The following is a 23376-nucleotide window of genomic DNA, read 5'->3' on the forward strand; positions in this document are numbered from 1 at the left end:
GAACCCTAAGCCTAGCTCGAAGTGCCCTAGCAACAGGAATCCTAACTCTAGGGCGGGAAGCCCTACCCACAGGAACCCTAACACTAGCTCCAAGTGCCCTACCCATAGGAACCCTAACCCTAGGGCGGGAAACCTTACCCATAGGAACCCTAACCCTAGCTACAAGTGCCGTACCCATAGGAACCCTTACCCTAGCTCCAAGTGGCCTACACGTAGGAACCCTAACCTTAGCTCCAAGTGCCCTACACATAGGAACCCTAACCATAGGCCAGGAAGCACTACCCATAGGAAACCGAACCCTAGATCCAATTGCCCTACAAATAGGAACCCTAACTCTAGGGAGGGAAGCCCTACCCATAGGAACCCTAACCCAAGAGCGGGAAGCCAAACCCATAGGAACCCTAACCCTAGGGCGGGAAGCCCTACCCATAGGAAACCGAACCCTAGATCCAATTGCCCTACACATAGGAACCCTAACCCTACAGCGGGAAACCCTACCCATAGGAACCCTAACCCTAGTTCCAAGTGACCTACTCATAGGAACCCTAAGCCTAGCTCGAAGTGCCCTACCCATAGAAACCCTAACTCTAGGGCGGGAGGCCCTACCATAGGAACCCTAACCCTAGCTCCAAGTGCCCTACCAACAGGAATCGTAACTCTAGGGCGGGAAGCCCTACCCATAGGAACCCTAACCTTAGTTCCAAGTCCCCTACACATAGGAACCCTAACCCTACAGCGGGAAACCCTACCCATAGGAACCCTAACCCTAGGTCCAAGTGCTCTACCCATAGGAACCCTAACCCTAGATCCAAGAGCCCTACCCAGAGGAACCCTAACCCTAGGGCGGGAATCCCTACTCATAGGAACCCTAATCCTAGCTCCAAGTGCCCTACCGATAGCAACCCTAACCCTAGCTCCAAGTGCCCTACGCATAGGAACCCTAACCCTAGTTCGGAGTGCCCTACTCATAGGAACACTGACCCTAGGGCGGGAAACCCTACCCATAGGCACCCTAACCCTAGCTGGAAGTGCCCTACACATAGGAATCCTAACCCTAGGGCGGGAGGCCGTACCCATAGGAACCCTAACCATAGTCCCAACTGCCCTACCCATAGGAACCCTAACCCTATGGCGGGAATCCCTACCCATAGGAACCCTATCCCTAGCTCCATATGCCCTACCCATAGGAACCCTAACCCTAGCTCCAAGTGCCCTACCCATAGGAACCCTAACCCTAGGGTGGGAAGCCTTACCGATAGGAACCCTAACCCTAACTCCAAGTGCCCTACCCATAGGAACCCTAACCCTAGCTCCAAGTGCCCTACCCATAGGAACCCTAACCCTCGCTCGAAGTGCCCTACCAATAGGAGCACTGACCCTAGGGCGTGAAACCCTACCTATAGGCACCCTAACCCTCGCTCCAAGTGCCGTACTCATAGGAACCCTAACCCTAGTTGCAAGTGCCCTACCTATAAGAACCCTAACACCAGCTCGATGTGCCCTACCCATAGGAACCCTAAACCTAGCTCCACGTGCCCTACCCACAGGAACCCTAACCCTAGCTCCACGTGCCCTACCCATAGGAACCCTAACCCTAGGGCGGGAAACCCTACCCACAGGAACCCTAACCCTAGCTGCAAGTGTCCTACCCATAGGAACCCTAACTCTAGCTCCAAGTGACCTACCCATAAGCACCGTATCCCCAGCTCCAAGTGCCATTCCCATAGGAATCTTAACCATAGCTCCAAGTGCTGTACCCATAGGAACTCTAACCCTAGCTCGAAGTGCCCTACCCATAGGAACACTAACCCTAGGGTGTGAAACCCTACCCATAGGCACCCTAACCCTCTCTCCAAGTGCCGTACCCATAGGAACCCTAACCCTAGTTGCAAGTGCCCTATCTATAAGAACCCTAGCACCAGCTCGAAGTGCCCTACCCATAGGAACCCTAACCCTATGGCGGGAAACCCTACCCACAGGAATCCTAACCCTAGCTCCAAGTGCCCTACCCATAAGAACCGTATCCCCAGCTCCAAGTGCCATGCACATAGGAATCCTAACCGTAGCTCGAAGGACCCTACCCATAGGAACTCTAACCCTAGAGCGGGAAACCCTAACCCTTAGGAACCCTAAGCCTAACTCCAAGTGCCCTACCCATTGGAACCTTAACCCTAGATCCAAGTGCCATACCCATAGGAGCCCTAACCCTAGATCCTAGTGCCCTACCCATAGGAACGCTTACCCTAGCTCCAAGTGCCCTACTCATAGGAACCCTAAGCCTAGCTCGAAGTGCCCTAGCAACAGGAATCCTAACTCTAGGGCGGGAAGCCCTACCCACAGGAACCCTAACACTAGCTCCAAGTGCCCTACCCATAGGAACCCTAACCCTAGGGCGGGAAACCTTACCCATAGGAACCCTAACCCTAGCTACAAGTGCCGTACCCATAGGAACCCTTACCCTAGCTCCAAGTGGCCTACACGTATGAACCCTAACCTTAGCTCCAAGTGCCCTACACATAGGAACCCTAACCATAGGCCAGGAAGCACTACCCATAGGAAACCGAACCCTAGATCCAATTGCCCTACAAATAGGAACCCTAACTCTAGGGAGGGAAGCCCTACCCATAGGAACCCTAACCCAAGAGCGGGAAGCCAAACCCATAGGAACCCTAACCCTAGGGCGGGAAGCCCTACCCATAGGAAACCGAACCCTAGATCCAATTGCCCTACACATAGGAACCCTAACCCTACAGCGGGAAACCCTACCCATAGGAACCCTAACCCTAGTTCCAAGTGCCCTACTCATAGGAACCCTAAGCCTAGCTCGAAGTGCCCTACCCATAGAAACCCTAACTCTAGGGCGGGAGGCCCTACCATAGGAACCCTAACCCTAGCTCCAAGTGCCCTACCAACAGGAATCGTAACTCTAGGGCGGGAAGCCCTACCCATAGGAACCCTAACCTTAGTTCCAAGTCCCCTACACATAGGAACCCTAACCCTACAGCGGGAAACCCTACCCATAGGAACCCTAACCCTAGGTCCAAGTGCTCTACCCATAGGAACCCTAACCCTAGATCCAAGAGCCCTACCCAGAGGAACCCTAACCCTAGGGCGGGAATCCCTACTCATAGGAACCCTAATCCTAGCTCCAAGTGCCCTACCGATAGCAACCCTAACCCTAGCTCCAAGTGCCCTACGCATAGGAACCCTAACCCTAGTTCGGAGTGCCCTACTCATAGGAACACTGACCCTAGGGCGGGAAACCCTACCCATAGGCACCCTAACCCTAGCTGGAAGTGCCCTACACATAGGAATCCTAACCCTAGGGCGGGAGGCCGTACCCATAGGAACCCTAACCATAGTCCCAACTGCCCTACCCATAGGAACCCTAACCCTATGGCGGGAATCCCTACCCATAGGAACCCTATCCCTAGCTCCATATGCCCTACCCATAGGAACCCTAACCCTAGCTCCAAGTGCCCTACCCATAGGAACCCTAACCCTAGGGTGGGAAGCCTTACCGATAGGAACCCTAACCCTAACTCCAAGTGCCCTACCCATAGGAACCCTAACCCTAGCTTCAAGTGCTATAACCATAGGAACACTAAACCTAGGGCGGGAATCCCTACCGATAGGAAACCTAATCCTACCTCCAAGTGCCCTACCCATAGCAACCCTAACCCTAGCTCCAAGTGCCCTACCCATAGGAACCCTAACCCTCGCTCGAAGTGCCCTACCAATAGGAGCACTGACCCTAGGGCGTGAAACCCTACCTATAGGCACCCTAACCCTCGCTCCAAGTGCCGTACTCATAGGAACCCTAACCCTAGTTGCAAGTGCCCTACCTATAAGAACCCTAACACCAGCTCGATGTGCCCTACCCATAGGAACCCTAAACCTAGCTCCACGTGCCCTACCCACAGGAACCCTAACCCTAGCTCCACGTGCCCTACCCATAGGAACCCTAACCCTAGGGCGGGAAACCCTACCCACAGGAACCCTAACCCTAGCTGCAAGTGTCCTACCCATAGGAACCCTAACTCTAGCTCCAAGTGACCTACCCATAAGCACCGTATCCCCAGCTCCAAGTGCCATTCCCATAGGAATCTTAACCATAGCTCCAAGTGCTGTACCCATAGGAACTCTAACCCTAGCTCGAAGTGCCCTACCCATAGGAACACTAACCCTAGGGTGTGAAACCCTACCCATAGGCACCCTAACCCTCTCTCCAAGTGCCGTACCCATAGGAACCCTAACCCTAGTTGCAAGTGCCCTATCTATAAGAACCCTAACACCAGCTCGAAGTGCCCTACCCATAGGAACCCTAACCCTATGGCGGGAAACCCTACCCACAGGAATCCTAACCCTAGCTCCAAGTGCCCTACCCATAAGAACCGTATCCCCAGCTCCAAGTGCCATGCACATAGGAATCCTAACCGTAGCTCGAAGGACCCTACCCATAGGAACTCTAACCCTAGAGCGGGAAACCCTAACCCTTAGGAACCCTAACCCTAGCTCCAAGTGCCCTACCCATAGGAACACTAACCCTAGCTCCAAGGGCCCTACCCATACGAACCCAAACCATAGGGCGGGAAACCCTACCCATAGGAACCCTAACCCAAGCTCGAAGTGCCCTAACCATAGGAACCCTAAAACTAGGGCGGGAAACCCTACCCATAGGAACCCTAACCCTAGCCCCAAGTGCCGTACCCATAGGAACCCTAACCCTAGGGTGGGAAGCCCTACCCATAGGAACCCTAACCCTAACTCCATGTGCCCTACCCATAGGAACCCTAACCCTAGGGTGGGAAGCCTTACCTATAGGAACCCTAACCCTATCTCCAAGTGCCCTACCCATAGGAACCCTAACCCTCGCTCCAAGTGCCATAACCATAGGAACAGTAATCCTAGGGCGGGAATCCCTACCCATAGGAACCCTAATCCTAGCTCCAAGTGCCCTACCAATAACAACCCTAACCCTAGCTCCAAGTGCCATACCCATAGGAACCCTAACCGTTGCTCCAAGGGCCCTACCCATAGGAACCCTAACCCTAGTTGCAAGTTCCCTACCTATAAGAACCCTAACACCAGCTCGAAGTGCCCTACCCATAGGAACCCTAACCCAAGCTCCAAGTGCCCTACCCATAGGAACCCTAAACCTAGGGAGGGAAACCCTACCCATAGGAACCCTAAACCTAGCTCCAAGTGCCGTACCCATAGGAACCTTAACGCTAGCACCAAGAGCCCTACCCATAGGAACCCTAACCCTAGGGTGGGAGGTCCTACCCAAAGGAACCCTAACCCTAGCTCCATGTGCCCTACCCATAGGAACCCTAACCCTCGCTCCAAGTGCCATAACCATAGGAACACTAATCCTAGGGCGGGAATCCCTACTCATAGGAACCCTAATCCTAGCTCCAAGTGCCCTACCCATAGCAACCCTAACCCTAGCTCCAAGTGCCCTACGCATAGGAACCCTAACCCTAGTTCGAAGTGCCCTACTCATAGGAACACTGACGCTAGGGCGGGAAACCCTACCCATAGGAACCCTAACCCTAGCTCTAAGTGCCCTACCCATAGGAACCCTGACCCTAGGGCGGGAAGCCCTACCCATGGGAACCCTAACCAAAGCTCCAAGTGCCCTACCCATAGGAACCCTAACCCTAGGGCGGGAAGCCCTACCCATAGGAACCCTAACCCTAGCTCCAAGTTCCCTACCCATAGGAACATTAACCCTAGGGTGGGAAGCCTTACCCATAGGAACCCTAACCCTAGCTCCAAGTGCCCTACCCATAGGAACGCTAACCGTAGCTCCAAGTGCCATAACGATAGGAACACTAACCCTAGGGCGGGAATCCCTACCCATAGGAACCCTAATCCTACCTCCAAGTGCCCTACCCATAGCAACCCTAACCCTAGCTCCAAGTGCCCTACCCATAGGAATCCTAAACCTAGCTCGAAGTGCCCTACGAATAGGAACACTGACCCTAGGGTGTGAAACCCTACCCATAGGAACCCTAACCGTAGTTGAAAGTGCCCTACGTATAAGAACCCTAACAGCAGCTCGAAGTGCCCTACCCATAGGAACCCTAACCCTAGCTCCACGTGCTCTACCCACAGGAACCCTAACCCTAGGGCGGGAAACCCTACCCACAGGAACCCTAACCCTAGCTCCAAGTGTCCTACCCATAGGAACCCTAACCCTAGCTCGAAGTGCCCTAACCATAAGAACCGTATCCCCAGCTCCAAGTGCCATACCCATAGGAACCCTAACCCTAGTTGCAAGTTCCCTACCCATAGGAACCCTAAACCTAGGGAGGGAAACCCTACCCATAGGAACCCTAACCCTAGCTCCAAGTGCCGTACCCATAGGAACCTTAACCCTAGCACCAAGAGTCCTACCCATAGGAACCCTAACCCTAGGGTGGGACGCCCAACACAAAGGAACCCTAACCCTAGCTCCATGTGCCCTACCCATAGGAACCCTAACCCTAGCTCCAAGTGCCCTACCCATAGTAACCCTGACCCTAGGGTGGGAAGCCTTACCCATAGGAACCGTAACCCTAGTTCGAAGTACCCTACTCGCAGGAACACTGACCCTAGGGCGCGAAACCCTACCGATACGCACCCTAACCCTAGCTGCAAGTGCACTTCCCATAGGAACCCTAACCATAGGGCGGGAAGCCCTACCCATGGGAACCCTAACCCAAGCTCCAAGTGCCCTACCCATAAGAACCCTAACCCTAGGGGGGAAAGCCCTACCCATAGGAACCCTAACCCTAGCTCCAAGTGCCCTACCCATAGGAACCCGATCCCTAGGGCGGAAATCCCTACCCATAGGAACCCTAACCCTAGCTCCATGTGCCCTACCCATAGGAACCCTAACCCTAGGGCGGGAAGCCCTACCCATAGGAATCCTAACCCTAGCTCCAAGTGCCCTACCCATAGGAACCCTAACCCTAGGGCGGGAAGCCCTACGCATAGGAACCCTAACCCTAGCTCCAAGTCCCTTACCAATAGGAACCCTAACCCTAGCTCCACGTTCCATTCCCATAGGAACCCTAACCCTAGCTCCACGTTCTCTACCCATAGGAACCCTAACCCTAGCTCCAAGTCCCCTACCAATAGGAACCCTAACCCTAGCTCCACATTCCCTACCCATAGGAACCCTAACCCTAGCTCCACGTTCCCTACCCATAGGAACGCTAACCCCAGCTCCACGTTCTCTACGCATAGGAACCCTAACCCTAGCTCCACATTCCCTAGCTATAGGAACCCTAACCGTTGCTCCAAGTACCCTACCGATACGAACCCTAACCCTAGATCCGAGTGCCCTACCCATAGGAACTGTCGGGCCGGAAAACCTACCCATAGGAATCCTAACTCTAGAATCAAGTGCTCTACCCATAGGAACCCTAACCCTAGGTCCCAGTGACCTACCCATGGGATCCATAACACTAGCTCCAAGTGTCTCACCCATAGGAAGGTTAACCCTAGCGGGGCAAGACCTACCCATAGGAACCATAACTCTTGGGCTGTTAAACCAACCTAGAGGAACCCGAACACTAGCTCCACGTTCCCTAAACATAGGAACCCTATCCCTAGCTGCTAGTGCCCTACCCATTGGAACCCTAACCCTAGCTCCATGTGCCCTACCAATAGAAACACTAACCATAGGGCGGGAAGACCTACGCATAGGAACCCTAACCCTAACTCCAACAGCCCTAACCATAGGAAACCAAATCCTAGGGAGGGAAGACCTACCCATACGAACCCTAACCCTAGCTCCACATACCCTACCTATAGGAAACCTAACCCTATCTCCAAGTGTCCTACCCATAGGATCCCTAACCCTAGGTCCATGTTCCCTACCCATAGGAACCCTAACCCTAGCTCCAAGTGCCCTACCCATTGGAACCCTAACCCCAGAGCGGGTAGCCCTACCGATAGGAACCCTAATCGTAGCTCTAAGTGCCCTACCCTTAGGAACCCTAACCCTATGGTGGGAAGCCCTACCCATAGCAACTCTAACCCTAGCTCCAAGTGCCCTACCCATTGGAACCCTAACTCTAGCTCCAAGTGCCCTACACATAGCAACCCTAACCGTAGGGCAGGCAGTCCTCCCGTTAGGAACCCTAACCCTAGCTCCAAATGCCTTAACCTTAGGAACCCTAACCCTAGCTTCAAGAGCTCTTCACATAGGAACCTTTACTAGTGGGTGGAGAGCTGTACCCATAAGAACCCTAACCCTAGCATCCAGTGTCTTAACCATAGGAAACAAACCGTAGCTTCAAGAGTCCTATCCTTAGGGACTCTAACCCTAGGGCAGGAAGCCCTACCCATAGTAACCGTAACCCTAGCTCCAAGTGCCCTATCCATAGCAATCCTAACCGAAGCTCGAAGTGCCCTACCCATAGGAACCCTAACCCTAGCTCGAAGTGCCCTACCGATATGAACTCTAATGCTCGGGCCGGAAGCCTTAACCATAGGAACCTTAATCCTAGTTCCAAGTGCCCTAACAATAGGAACCCTAACCCTAGGGTGGGAAGCCCTAACCGTAGGAACCCTAACCCTAGCTCCAAGTGCCTTACCCATGGGAACCCTAACCCTAGCTCCAAATGTCTTACCCTTAGGAACCCTAACGCTAGTGCGGGAAGCCCTACCCATAGGAACCCTAACCCTAGCTTTAAGTGCCCTACCCATAGGAACCCTAACCCTAGCGCCGGGTGTCCTAGCCATAGGAATCCTAAGCCTAGCTCCAAGTGCCCCACCGTTAGGAACCCTAATCCTAGCTCCAAGTGCCCTATCCTTAGGAACCCTAAACCTCGGGCAGGAAGCCCTACCGATAGGAATCCTAATCCTAGCTCCAAGTGCCCCACCGATAGGAACCTTAATCCTAGCTCCAAGTGCCCTATCCTTAGGAACCCTAAACCTAGTGCAGGAAGCCCTACCCATGAGAACCCTAACTCTAGCTCCAAGTGTCTTACCCTTAGGAACCCTAACGCTAGTGTGGGAAGCCCTACCCATAGGATCCCTAACCCTAGCTCCAAGAGCCCTACCCATAGGAACCCTAACCTAACACCGGGTGTCCTACCCTTAGGAACCCTAACCCTAGGGTCGGAAGCCCTACTCATAGGAACCCTAACCCTAGCTCCATGTGCCCCACCGATAGGAACCCTAATCCTAGCTCCAAGTGCCCTATCCTTAGGAACCGTAAACCTAGGGCAGGAAGCCCTACCTATAGGAACCCTAACCCTCGCTCCAAGTGCCCTAACCATAAATACCCTCACCATAGCTCCAAGTGCCCTAACCTTAAGAACCTTAACCCTAGTGCGGGAAGCCATACCCATAGGAACCATAATCATATCTCCAATTGCCCTACCCTTAGGAAACCTAACCCTCCTCTGAGTGCCCTATCAATAGAAACCCTAACCCTAGCTCCAAGTGCCATACCCATAGGAACCCTAATCCTAGGTCGGGGTACCAAACCCATTGGAACCCTAACCCTAGCTCCAAGTGCCCTACCCATAGGAACCCTAACCCTAGGGCGGGGTGCACTACCCATAGGAACCCTAATGCTCGGGCGGGAAGCCCTAATCTTAGGAACCCTAATCCTAGTTCCAAGTGCTTAAACCTTAGGAACCCTAACCCTAGGGCGGGAAGCTCTACCCATAGGAACTCTAAGCTGAGCTCCAAGTTCCCTACCCATAGGAACCGTAACCCTAGCTCGAAGTGCTCTACTCATAGGAACCCTAACCCTAGCTTCAAGAGCTCTTCACATAGGAACCTTTACTAGTGGGTGGAGAGCTGTACCCATAAGAACCCTAACCCTAGCATCCAGTGTCTTAACCATAGGAACCCAAACCGTAGCTTCAAGAGTCCTATCCTTAGGGACTCTAACCCTAGGGCAGGAAGCCCTACCCATAGTAACCGTAACCCTAGCTCCAAGTGCCCTATCCATAGCAATCCTAACCCAAGCTCGAAGTGCCCTACCCATAGGAACCCTAACCCTAGCTCGAAGTGCCCTACCGATATGAACTCTAATGCTCGGGCCGGAAGCCTTAACCATAGGAACCTTAATCCTAGTTCCAAGTGCCCTTACAATAGGAACCCTAACCCTAGGGTGGGAAGCCCTAACCGTAGGAACCCTAACCCTAGCTCCAAATGTCTTACCCTTAGGAACCCTAACGCTAGTGCGGGAAGCCCTACCCATAGGAACCCTAACCCTAGCTTTAAGTGCCCTACCCATAGGAACCCTAACCCTAGCGCCGGGTGTCCTAGCCATAGGAATCCTAAGCCTAGCTCCAAGTGCCCCACCGTTAGGAACCCTAATCCTAGCTCCAAGTGCCCTATCCTTAGGAACCCTAAACCTAGGGCAGGAAACCCCACCGATGGAGCTAGGATTAGGGTTTCTATCGGTAGGGCTTCCTGCCCGAGGTTTAGGGTTCCTAAGGATAGGGCACTTGGAGCTAGGATTAGGGTTTCTAAGTGCCCTATCCTTAGGAACTCTAAACCTCGGGCAGGAAGCCCTACCGATAGGAATCCTAATCCTAGCTCCAAGTGCCCCACCGATAGGAACCTTAATCCTAGCTCCAAGTGCCCTATCCTTAGGAACCCTAAACCTAGTGCAGGAAGCCCTACCCATGAGAACCCTAACTCTAGCTCCAAGTGTCTTACCCTTAGGAACCCTAACGCTAGTGTGGGAAGCCCTACCCATAGGATCCCTAACCCTAGCTCCAAGAGCCCTACCCATAGGAACCCTAACCTAACACCGGGTGTCCTACCCTTAGGAACCCTAACCCTAGGGTCGGAAGCCCTACTCATAGGAACCCTAACCCTAGCTCCATGTGCCCCACCGATAGGAACCCTAATCCTAGCTCCAAGTGCCCTATCCTTAGGAACCGTAAACCTAGGGCAGGAAGCCCTACCCATAGGAACCCTAACCCTCGCTCCAAGTGCCCTAACCATAAATACCCTCACCATAGCTCGAAGTGCCCTAGCCTTAAGAACCTTAACCCTAGTGCGGGAAGCCATACCCATAGGAACCATAATCATATCTCCAATTGCCCTACCCTTAGGAAACCTAACCCTCCTCTGAGTGCCCTATCCTCAGGAACCCTAACCCTAGCCCTAGCCTGAAGTATCATCTATAAAACTCCTAATCACGGAGAGGAGAATATGCTTCTAAAATTCTTGTCTAAGTCCCTAGCTTTTGGTTGTTTACTCATCAAAACATTGGTCTTTCAGTTCCTGCCGACATACTCAACATAAACGTTTTTCATGAGGTAGTTTGAATAAAGAGAAACAAAATTACTTCTTAGCTTCATGCACAGCTTCTAACAGTCGACGGGAGGTTGCCAGAAGAAGAGCAACTGTCAGTTCAGCAACTGCTTCAGTCAATACGTCTGGTGTGTATCCTAATCTGATTCCTCTGCATCAAAGGACAAAAATAACAAATACACCATTACATCACTGGAGTCTTCTCAATGTAGAAATGGTCGCACCTGAAGTGTTTCCAGACCATTAGGATATGAAGGTTATGCCACATGTCCTCAGAAATAAATGTTTCTCTAGACTTATAGAAAGGTCTTTGATTGAAGCTATGGTTAGAGCTGTGCGAAAGTTCAGTATGAAAACCCAGCACATCCGGTTGGGGGTTCGCGATGGACGGGAAACTTGCTGAAATCATTGAGCCTCTACATTGTATACAAAAATATTTTGGTGAACTTTGAGCATTATAGCTGGGATCACCACTGAGCCAAATTTTGGTATTGGTTTTTTTTTCCAGGCCACACTTGAGACATCTCCAGGGGGCTGATTACCAGAGAGCGAGTGCGCCACGCTTTCTGAAAACTGATCCCTCCCCTTCCCCCAACGTGTCAAGACAGATACCCAAAATCATTAGCTGCTTCTGAAAATGGAGGCCTTCTAGTCATTCCACCTGAGGAGATTTCGGGGTTTAAATATAACTCAACACTGGGGTGAGGCATCTATTGACTCCTATTGACTGTTTCAGGAATTGGGTATTTCCAGGGAACGTTGCAACTGCATTAAAAAAAAACCCTAAGAAGGGCCACTTGAGGCGATTGGGGATTGGCATCATGGCAGGGGAAAAGGTGAGGTTAGGAATTGCAAGCAGGGACGGGGTGGGTGGGGTGGCTGACTGTGAAGAAGGAGGATGAGTGTGGTGCACAGCAGATGCTGTGCAGTTCTGTTTAAGATAATAATATTAATGTGGCTCGTTGTTCATTTTTGTGCATTAGATAATCACACACTGACTGGTACTTTCTCTTGTAAAACACATTTGTTGCTCCTGCAAGGTGCCAGTCTATTTAACCTTCAAGAAGGGGATGGAGCGCCTGGGGAACTAGCAGTGACTTCCCCTTCAGGAGATGGGAGGGGTCACAAAGACATGGAGGTCACCTAAGTATGAGAGACAAACAAACGAGAAAGGGGCAAGATCTGGGACTGAGGTTCTTCATTCTACAAAGACCAGGGACTGCACAGCTGCTCTCCTTGCTAACTTCCTATTGCTGACCTCACTGAGACATCAGCCCCCAAACCCAGTACCTCCTTGGCTGTCTTGCTGACACGGCCAGGAAGAGTGGGGATGGTGATAGAAGTTAGTGCCGAACAAGATGGTTTCCGTGATGTCTGCTTTGGCATCGTTTATAATCTTGATGGATAGCACCATGCTCCTAACAAAGAAGGGAGTGACTAGGATTCCAATGTAACAAGGAGCTCCTGAGCGAGCCCAAGGGCAGACAGACCTTTAAACTACCCCCATTTCCCTTCTTGTGGAGACGGGACTGTGGTGACTCTTGCATTTGTACAGCTTGTGACTAAACCACAACAGCACATTGTACCTCTTCTTCAGCTCCTCCAGAGACACATGATCATAGCCCACTGACATCGTGCTGACCACCTGCAGGCTGGGCCCTGTGGTTGGAGGAGAGAACAAATGGATTGACGTTCACATCCAACCAGAGCTTGATTGTGTAACAACATTGGCAGCCTCAGCTCCATGGTCGGTGAGAGCTAGGTGAGATCTACTACTGCACACATTCAATAGCTTGAGTCTTGAGAAAACTGAGTGGGGATCTGATAGTTTTCAGCTATGATAAGGGCGGTTGCAAAGAGGATGGGGATCAATTGTTCTCCATGTCCACTGAAGATAGGACAAGAAGCAATGGGCTTAATCTGCAGCAAAGGAGATTTAGGTTAGATACCAGGAAAAACTTTCTAACTCTAAGGGTAGTTCAGCTCAAGAGTAGTCCTCCAAGGGAGGCTGTGGCATCCCCATCACTGTACGTTTTGAAGAACAGGTGAGACAAACACCCATTAGGACTGGTCTAGGTTTACTTGGTCCAGACTCAGCGCAAGGGGCTAGACTTGATGACTTCTTGAGGTCCTTTCCAGCCCTATAGTTCTAGTAACCTTCCATTACTCCTCCTGCAAACAACCACTACAGCAACCACTGGCTAGGACATGGGTGCTTATCTTAGCTCCGTTGTACCCTCCCTGTCCCCTCGGCACACCATGTTCTGCAGATGGCTGTCTCACATTCCCACTGTGTTATACCTGTGCAGTGCTCCTCAGAGGGTAAGCTGCATCAGATTCTTGCAATGGAGGATAAAAGCCTACTACTGCTACTTGCTAATGAATTTACTCCTTTAGCTCACAGCATTGGATTACAACAAGATCCTCATTCTTTACGTGATTTAAAAAATCATTCTTCAGTTACCCAAACAGACCCCCGGCTACCCCCCAGCCAAATAGCAGGGTGCATGCAGAACCCTAATTCAAATCAGGGAAATAGCCACTCAGAAAGAAACCTGCCTCATGGACTGATTCCAGCATAGATGCCTCTTTATCTGTACACACTGGGAAGTAGAAGGGCCCCTTCAAAGCCCATTTCAGCTGTTGAGCTTCCACACCTGACCATCAATAATGTAAAATGGGAACACGCTAGCATGAGTGGACATGAATGCATGATCGTTTGGGGGCATCTCATACCGACAAGTTCAAAGTACTTCTGCAGCATTCAGTGCCCTACCTGCCGCATCCAGCACTTCGGCATCTATCTTCTCTGTCAGGAGGCAATACAGGCCTCGAATCCCAGCAACCTTCGCCAGGAGTTCCGAGCGTGGCACGGGCTCATCCGAATCCCACTGCTCAATGCTGCAGCTGCAAGAGGAGAGACGGGGAAAGGTATCAGGGCCATGGCTGTGGTTTGTAAAGCCCACAAGGCTAGTCTGCTACAACCCTTACCAGGCAGCAAAGCCCCCTTGCCCTCCTGCTCCGATTGCAGCGCCAGACAATGTCTGGCTAGTCTCCCAACTACCCCTGTGAACAAGAGGCTAGAGGGAGACTGAGGAGACTTGGGTTCTCACCTTGTTTGAAAATCAGAGCAGCTGGCTGGGCCCGTGGACTGGGCGAGGATAACCTGCGGTGACGTTTTACTCTAGAACATCCCAGATCCAGGGGAGAGCAGGGCAGGAAGCAATGGCTCTTGGAGGCACAGCATGTTCTCTGGCCTGCTCTTGGACCAGCGAGCTCTGTGCCAAGTTACACAGAAAGGAGAACGTGTCTCAGAAGTGCTAAGTATCTGTTCGGTGTGTGCTACTTGTGAATTATTTTTTCAGGGCAAGCAATATCTATTTCTCCAAACAGGATCAGAAAATGAAGAGAACCACTAAAATTAAAAGTCTGGGTTTATCAGATACCTAAATTGCACAGGAGGCAATTTCAGAAGAGCTACCGTTACCACTGCAGTGTTTGGTGTCAAATCTTGAATGGTGTCTAGTGAAAGGCTTCCTGTCATTGTACTGTAACCAGTTCTATGGTCCTTTTGGGACAATTGTCCTCTCAGTTATTTGGGTGTAAATACAGCGTAACTCTACTAACTTCCTTGGGTTCGGTCCAGCATTCCAGCAGGACTGGAAACAGAGTGTGTCCCTGCGCTGTGGAGGGTGATGTCAGTTTTGCTGGGGCACTTCATATGGACAAACAGGATGAGCTCAGTGAAACTGAGATATGTGGTCACTTTATGCATGTAAATCCATTATCTTTGCTGGGGTTACTCCAGAATTACACCGGGTCCTGCTTTGAGCAAGGAGTTGGATGAGATGACCTCCTGAGGTCCCTTCCAACCCTGATCTTCTATGATTCTGGGAATCACCTGTCATTATTGTATTGTGCTTAACTGCTACACGAATTGACTAACTCCACTCTCCATCTGAGAGGCCACATTCCTTCCTAGTGTGACTCCACAGGAGCCAGTGCACTTACTCCAGGGATGAGTTTGGCCCTTAATCCCTGCAGTAAGAGCAAGAATGCAGAACCCAGTTATCCTAGACAGAAGCATATTCCCCTCCTGGCTAGGTCACCGGCCCAGCCAGAGGCCAGGTTTTTAATTTAATTTTGTGTTGAGGGTTTGGTGCCTGTCATCAGTCTCAGTTTTGCATTGCTCAGTCATCTAGAGCATCATACCCCACTCACAGCAGTGATTCGTTTCCTTTTGCAGGTTGCACCACCAGAGATTTTACATGTGGATCATAAATGGGCATCATTGTTTCAGGTTTTGTGACATTCGGAGTCTATTAAGCAGATGAAAGTCTGTGCTCACTGAAGTGCAAACACATGTATTTAGGCTGTTATAAAAATAATCTTGCAGTAACAGTCTAAGAATTCGAAGGTTTCCTGTAGGGGAGAAAACAACATATTTTCTCCATTAGGGATTTTAACCAGCCCAGTTTATTTAATCCTTCTTAAGGCATGGGATTTTGTAATTAGTTAGCTGCAACCAAAATCTTTGGGCAATTGTGTTCTAAGGAGCAGCATTTTAATTTTCCTTTATTAAAAGAGATAATGACGTCTGCTTATTTTTAGTTTTAAAGCTTTGACAGGAGAAATTTCATAGTCAGACCAACCGGATGGGTGCAACTGAAGAACTCACTTAGCGTGCTTCTATTGCAGGGTGCTAAGGAGCTCCAGGACCCCATTGTACAGGTGCTATACACACACAAAAGCACAAGATGGTCCCTACCACCAATACCATGTCCTTTAGATTCTAGTGGTGTGATCTCATGGTGGATACTCATGGTTTGAGTCATTCCAGACTGCACATTAACCAGCGGCAGTGAACCGATTAACTCCCTATTTGCCAAAGTGAGTGATTGCACTAAAAGTGTGAGGAAATGCCTCTTTCTTTACGCAGGAGGGGGCTGTGGTAATGCCTGTTTGTGCGGGGCGGGGTGAATTCAAAACAGCACTGAAGACATACAGCCCAATTCTTCACTTTGCTCCATCATTCTTAGACCAGTGTAATTCCACCGAGACCAGTAGCGGCGCCAGCTTAAAACCAGGGTCACACCATAGGTATGGGAACTAGGGGTGTGGTGTGGGGCGTGCTGCAGTACTCCCAGGTTTTGCACGGGGTTCCGGCCGTCAGCCCCACACCTGGAGCTCTGCTCCTGGCCCCATGCCGGGGTCCCAGCTGCAGGATCCGCCCCCGGAGCTCTGCTCCCAGCCTCAGCTGCCTTACCCCGTCTGCGTTCCCGTCCCCTCCCGGAGCCACTGCCCGGTCCTGGCCCCAGTTCTGGGGAGAGGTGGCACAGGGAGAGGCAGCACCCCCACTGCAAAAAGCGTTCCAGCACCACGTTCACACAGTGGTGACTTGGGCAAAAACTTTAGTTTGACCTTGATGGCCACCTGCTGCCTCTCTAGTTAGATCGCTACGGCCTCGTTAGCAACCAAAGCAGCGTATGGGAGAGGCAAGCTGTACAACGCCACACAGACTCGTGACCCTGCCCCATTCACTATTAGCCTGGCACCAAGGAGGCCAGCGCTTCTGCCAAGGCCTGTGCCTCTTGCAAACCACCCCAGCTCTGTGGCACTGTGGGGCGGGCCGAGCTGCTCTCTGATCTGTTAGGAGAAGGCCTGGGGTGAAGCCTGCCCCCTCCAAGGGAAGGAGTAGGAGGAATCTCTGCCAGGGAATTGTGCCAAACTTTCCTTTCCCCCCATCCCCATCTATGGTAAATCATATGGTATAGCAGGGCACGCCTGCCTTGCAGCAGTCCCTGCTGGCCACCTATTGCTCTGCCTGCCTCGGTTTTCCTCAGCCAGATTTCAGTCTCTCCCAGGGTTCACGTGGCTCTCAGATTTCAGTCTCCTGCCAGTCACAAATATGCAAACAACCGAAGAGTTCTTTCCCCACTGGGGCTCCTCCTAGCCCACCCGAGGGCTCCATTTAAGTGTCAGGGGGCAGAGCACTGAGTCTCAGGCACGTTCTCAGGAGTCCTTCCCGGCCCTCCACAACCCACCCCCTGCAATTCCTCTACCCAACTGTCTTTTCTCAGCCCCGATGTCTCAGACTGTCACCTGACCCCAATTAATCCTGCACGTTTAGGCTGGGAGGCAGCTAATCTGGCATGGGCGGGGCTGACTGAACAGGACTGGCTGGCCTGCCTGAGGCCTGCTGGTCCTTGGCAGGGTAAGGCCGCCCCATTACAGGGCAATTCCCACCGTTTCCATATATAGGCTAGCACTCATTAAAGTCACTGGGAGCCTCTCTAGTGGCTTCAGAGGGATTTGGATTGGAGGGGATTTGCAGGGGGGTGGAATCCACATCCATTTGTTGTAACTAAAAAATGAGGATTTCCTATGGGAAACTTTAAACCCGAATGAAAACGTGTTTGACTTCAAAATGGTTTGGTTTATAAAGCCCTCCAAAATTCTGTTCTTAAAAACCTTTTTGGGTGTTTTCCCCAGCAGTTTGCCCCCTTCCTCCCCCCCATTTCCAAGGGAAAAAAAAGGAGGGAAGTGGGGAGAAAACCCCCTTTTCACTCTTATTGTTTTTTAACTATAACAGTAAAGTGGCATGAAAAAGCAGGGGTTCTTTCCAACCTCTGGCAGTTGGAAAAGAGTGTTGGGAAGTGTGTGTGTGGGGGGGCGCCCCTTAATTTTGAAATGAACAATTGGGTTTCATTCCCAAAAATATTTCATTATGAAACACTTACGTCTAACAACATTTTTTTTTCTGCAGAAAAATACATTTTGACAAAGCCCTATTTTCCTATGAGAAAATGGTTTCACTGGAAAATCTTTGACTAACTCTCCCAGCAGTGGACAGGGGCTTTCCCAGGAGTCCCTTCCTCAGTTGACATGAGTTAGAAATGGCTGACATCTCTCTCCTCCACAGGACAAACCGTCAGGCAAGCTGGCACCTGCTTGGGACTGGGGCAACCCGGGCTGGGCAGCCCTACAGCCAGCTCAGGAGTGCAGGACATTGGCAGAGCCTGTGGGTTTGAGATGGCACCGTGCCTGCCTTTATTATGCCTGTCTTGCCAGCACCGCGAGGCTCTGGCTCTCAGGAATGATACGAAATTGCTTCCTTTCCCCAAACATCCCCGAATAATGGTGCTAAACCCTAGAGCGCCTCTGGGGCAGGATGAGACGCAGCACACTGTATGTGATCGCAGCGATCAGCCGGGCCAGGGACTATTGAAGTTTATTCACATATCACAGATATTGCTCGTTCCAATGTCAATATCACTTACAATCTGGAACTGCTGCACAGATAGCTGTCTAGTGCCAACCAGGGCTGGACAATTCTACAGGGTCCCTGCAGTTCAGAGGGGGTGACGACAGGCCAAATTTGCACATTTACTTAGAGGTTCAAGTTTTCACATGCTCTCTCCCCAGGACTCCTTCCCACTGCCCTTAGCTCTCCTCTGGTGTGTGTGGAGGGAAAGGAGTGGCCTGATTTCAGCCTGACTCTCTTCTGAGGCACCTCGTCTGCTTTCTCCAGAGCACTGAGTAGGGCCACTGACTGCTGCTATCCAGTCATGGGCTTGCGATGGGTCAGGCAATGGTTTGAACTCCCCAGAGGTCAGCAAGAGACCCAGAAATACTCCCCCTCCCACAGCCACTGATGCTCTAATAGCAAGCGCAGTAGCAGCCTCTGAAGTTTAATGTGCAGGTGTTAGTGACTCCACTGGCCACTCAGGGGTCTGCGGTGACATTCCTGGGTTTGGCTAGAACTACAAACAGTGCTCCTAACTCACTTAGGCAGTCTTGAAAATACCTCCCTTCACTGCTACCCTGTTCCCGGCTGAATTGTGCGGTGAGGTCTCTCTTTCTCCTTGCCGTTCAAACTCCATATAGATTGTACCCATAGATGTGAACAGGTCTGTTGTCAGAAGCATCTCACCACGTGTTGTCAGAAGCATCTCACCTAGTTCCAACAGAGCTGGTCAAACAAGGGTGACTTTTTTCAAGTTTAAAAAAATTGAATTTAAAAACCTCTTTAAAACTTCAAATTTTCAAAACACTTCAACCAGCTCAGAAAAAAAAATTGATTTCCCAATTCTCACCCCACCCCGCCCGATTTTGTAATTCAAAAATTCCAACCAGCCTGGATTTCCATACTCCACTCACGTTTTGCATAGACAATGCTTTCTGGTGCCATGCAGGGCTGGAATTTCTAGCCTTGGGGCTGGTTTTTTGACTTCTTTGTGCCTCATGCCAACCTGGCCCCAGAACAGGTGGACCCAGTCCAGTCACCATTCATGGCCTTCTGGGTTTTGACCCCACTGAAGGCTGAGTAACTGTACAGAGTTCGGAACTAACTCTTTGACTGTTTTATTATTTAACTTTCCCCTATTAGGCACTCGGCCTATTCATCCATTCAGCATCTAATTCCCACTTGGATCAAACGCTCTTTAATTAAGACTTGCTATTTTTTCTGCCCTCATTTAACCTGGTTTCTCAAAGCTCAATATTTTGTTTTAGAAAATCCAACAATATCTAATTTTTTCAGAGAGATTTGTCATGTAAAGTCAGGTGACTGTTGGTTCTAGGCTTGAAATGTATATTTGGTTAGAATATTAAAATTATATTTGCAATCATTTGGAACACTGTCTGATTTTTACATTGTAAAGTGACATTGTTGCAGAAGAGAGCTTTATAAATGCCTTGGCCTTTCATTGGCTTAAATGTAGGGAATTTTATTGAAATCTTACATTTTTGTACTGTTTTCTCCAGCACATCTAATAAAAACAACAGTAGTCGCACATGTTGGGATGCCTGTGAATTCCAGCAGGCATCCTGGTTAAAGGCTACTGCTAAAGTCTATGGTAACATTTCCCTGGATTTCAATGGCAGAACAGTAGCTTTACAATGCAGGCGAATCATTGCCAAGGCAAACTGAGTTCCCAATAGCCACATTGCTATGAATTTTGTGATTCCATCTGTATCAAACCCAAACAGCAGCTTCGCAGTGAGATGTCCAAGCCCACGAAATGACTCTGCGTAATGAATTCATGGATGCCGAACAACTTCTCCCCTCACCTGGGGTGAAATCCTGGTCGCACTGAAGTCAATGGCAAAGCTTCCATTGACTTCAGTGGAGCCAGGATTTCAGCCTCAGAGTCTGCTTTCAAGCTAGTTGGGGGAGTCAGATGAGGGGGAGTCAGACGAACCTCAAGCATTCGAGAAATGCACCATGGACCTGTTGGAAATCCAGCACCTCCTTCCTTGGAAGTTAATGATTCACTCAGTGCTACAGTCCACCTTCAACCCAGCTGGACTGACTTCAGAGACACTGACATACTGGGGCAGGGGGTTCCTTTCAGTTACTCCAGTTTTACGTTATTGTTACTCCACAGACTGCAACGTTTGACAATGGTGTGCGAGGCGTGGGCTTTGCTCTGCCTTTCTTTTCCCAGGGGAGGCTTTGGATGGACATAAAAGGAATACTCACAGCCCTGACTGGCTCAGGATCTTCATCCCATCCGGTGGAATCCGCCGGGTCACATAGATTCTAGGTAACTGCTTCCCAGCTGCATTTGGTGCTTGTAATTTACACCAGCTGTGGAACTCTGGCACCAGCGTCGTCTTCAGCCGTCTCAAATGACTGAGCGTCCGCATTGCAGAGCAAAGGCACTGACAGCGTCCAAAAGCAGGCCTTTGGATGAGATGTTTTTGTGCCAGTCAGTTCAGCGAGTTTGTGTGACCAGGGAGTGGGAGGTTGTGTGATAAGATCCCTTGGACCAATGAGTGGTGAGGCCGGGTTCTCTTTACTGAGCTGACCTGTCACAGTTTATGTTTGCACACTCTTATTTAATCTAGCAGTTTAAATAAGACAAGGACTGTGAGGAGGGAAAACCTGGTTAATAAGAAAACACGGCTCATGCCAACCTTTGTGACTTGGGGAAAAACACTGAACTTCTGCAGAACAACTGTTGGTTTATGTTTCCTGTTGCATTAAAAAGTTCTATTTGAAGTTGAGATCCCATAGATGTTTAAAAACAATTTGTTTTTGAATTGTGAAGTAACAAAGATTGAGACTGGGGGGTCCCAAATATTTACATGGGACTATGTCAAAAAATATACTGGGTGAGGCATTTTCTCAGCAGTTCCCAAATTGTGGGTCGCAACCCCAAATGGGCTCGCACCATCCACAGATCCCACGGGTCAGATTCAGCCCATAAGACGATGCTGTTTGCCCCCAGATGTGTCCAGACCTGCTCCACGGATGCCGTGCCAAGAGCACATGGTGCATGCGAAGTCACGTTGTGCAGAGGCTGACATTTTGTAAAGTTGTTTTTACACAGTCTCTGCTTCAGCCTCCAACAGCGAGTCTCACCCCGCAGTTATGAAGGAAAAACAATAGCATAAGAAACCTGCTCACAAATATGACGAGGCTTCCTTTGCACGTGGCTTCACCAGTGGGATTTTGTCAAGAATGAAGAAAGGCGGAAGTGCCTGATGTGTCGCAGTTCGCTAGCGGAAGCATGAAGCCTCATACTCTTAAATCACACTAGGAAACCCGTCACAAAGAACACCAAGGTCATTTTTCCAGTTCTGGAAAGAACTTCCATGTCAACAAGTGCACTTCAAGAGATCCATGTCTGTCTCTGTCCACTCTTAAAAGGTGACACCTCATCGCACAGGCCAAGAAGTTTCACACCATTGGAGAGACTTTGATTTTTCCAGCTGCAATCGATATGGTAAAGATAATGTGTGGGGAAACCAAGGCAAGCCAACTCAAAGCCACACCGCTCTCTGACACCACAGTGAAGCGAAGGATTGCGGCGATGGCAGCAGATCAGGACAACGCACTGGTGGAGCACCTGAAACACCCGGATGCTTTTGCTCTTCAAGTTGATGATGACGATATTCTGTTCTGCTGCCACTTCCTGAACATGAGATGGCACAAGGAATATTTGATGTGCCACATGCAAGACAAAAATATCTCGTGTGATCGCAGAGTGGGCTTTTGTGTAGCTGGAGCACTGCCTATGGCAGGCCACAAACCAGGTCTGTGTGCTTTGGTAAAGAAAGTTGCTCCATCTGCTGTGTGGACTCACTGCATGATTCACAGACAATACCTGGCAGCTAAAGCTCTGAGTCCAGGTCTCATCTATTGTGCACTACATGAAGACTCATCCTCTTCGCGTGCAGCTATTTGCAACAGTGTGTGGAAACCCAGGGTCCGTTCATCACCTGTTTTTGTTCCACACTGAAGCTCATTGGCCCTTGAAAGGAAAACTACTGGGATGATTTTCTGAACTGAGAGATGAGCTGGGTGCCTATGCAATGAATGGCACAAAGAGTGGATTCACTGATTTCCTGTGTGATCAAAGGAAGATGTGCCGTCTTGCCTATGTCACAGGCATATTTGGGAAAGTGAATGAATGGAATACAGGTCTCCAAGGAAAGAACACCCACATCCATCAGCTGAGTGATTGAATCACAGGATTCACAAAGGAAATTGATTTCTGGAAGACTAATCGATTAAAGACAACAAATGAATCCTTCCTGCAGCTCTGCAAGTTCCTGGCTGACAATGAAATTATTCAGCCTCCCACGCAGGTGATGGCTGAGCATCTCCACCACACAAAGGAACAGTTTGCATCCTTTTACCTTGACTTGGACATGATGACAAAATCTGATTGGGCGCGAAACCCCTTTCAGTGTGAGCCTGATGCCAAGGATTTGCCAGCAGCTGAAACTGAATAGCTCATCGAAATTTCCTGCGATCGATTCTTGTGAGGAACCTATGCCCAACTTTCTCTCCCAGAGTTCCGATTCCCTGTCAAGAACAAATGTCCTGCACGCTCAACATGCGCCTTGAAACTGATGGGGCCATTTGTGAGCGTGTATTTGTGTGAAGCTGGATTCAGCGCACTTGGGTCCATCAGTATCAATCTACTGCTGATGTTGCATCAGAGATTAGATGTGCAATTTTTACCATGCCGTCCGACTTCGAGAAGCTGTGTCGCAACACACAAGTCCATATGTCACATCAGGGAGCATTAAATAATGTATTTAATGTGTAAAAGCATTAGATTCCTTGATCGGTATGTTGCT

The 23376-nt window shown here is 50.2% G+C and overlaps 1 protein-coding gene across 2 annotated transcripts in view; it reads right to left on the reverse strand.

Annotated features, from left to right (window-relative positions):
• Positions 1 to 21018, reverse strand: part of LOC123372776 (glyoxylate reductase/hydroxypyruvate reductase-like) — a 99586-nt gene extending 78568 nt beyond the window's left edge. The window contains exons 1-4 of one of the 2 annotated variants that reach the window (XM_045021235.1): positions 20765 to 21015; positions 14057 to 14187; positions 12867 to 12939; positions 11315 to 11431 (exon numbers count right to left, since the gene is read on the reverse strand). In XM_045021235.1, the coding sequence (XP_044877170.1) occupies positions 11315 to 11431; positions 12867 to 12939; positions 14057 to 14187; positions 20765 to 20931 (488 nt within the window). In that variant the 5' untranslated portion in view covers positions 20932 to 21015. Of the gene's footprint in view, positions 1 to 11314; positions 11432 to 12866; positions 12940 to 14056; positions 14188 to 20764 lie in introns of both variants that reach the window. The other variant, XM_045021236.1, reaches the window with a different exon arrangement.
• Positions 21019 to 23376: the final 2358 nt, after the last annotated feature.

The sequence above is a fragment of the Mauremys mutica genome, chromosome 6, assembly GCF_020497125.1.
Source record: "Mauremys mutica isolate MM-2020 ecotype Southern chromosome 6, ASM2049712v1, whole genome shotgun sequence".
In the NCBI taxonomy this organism is placed as follows: Eukaryota; Metazoa; Chordata; order Testudines; family Geoemydidae; genus Mauremys; species Mauremys mutica.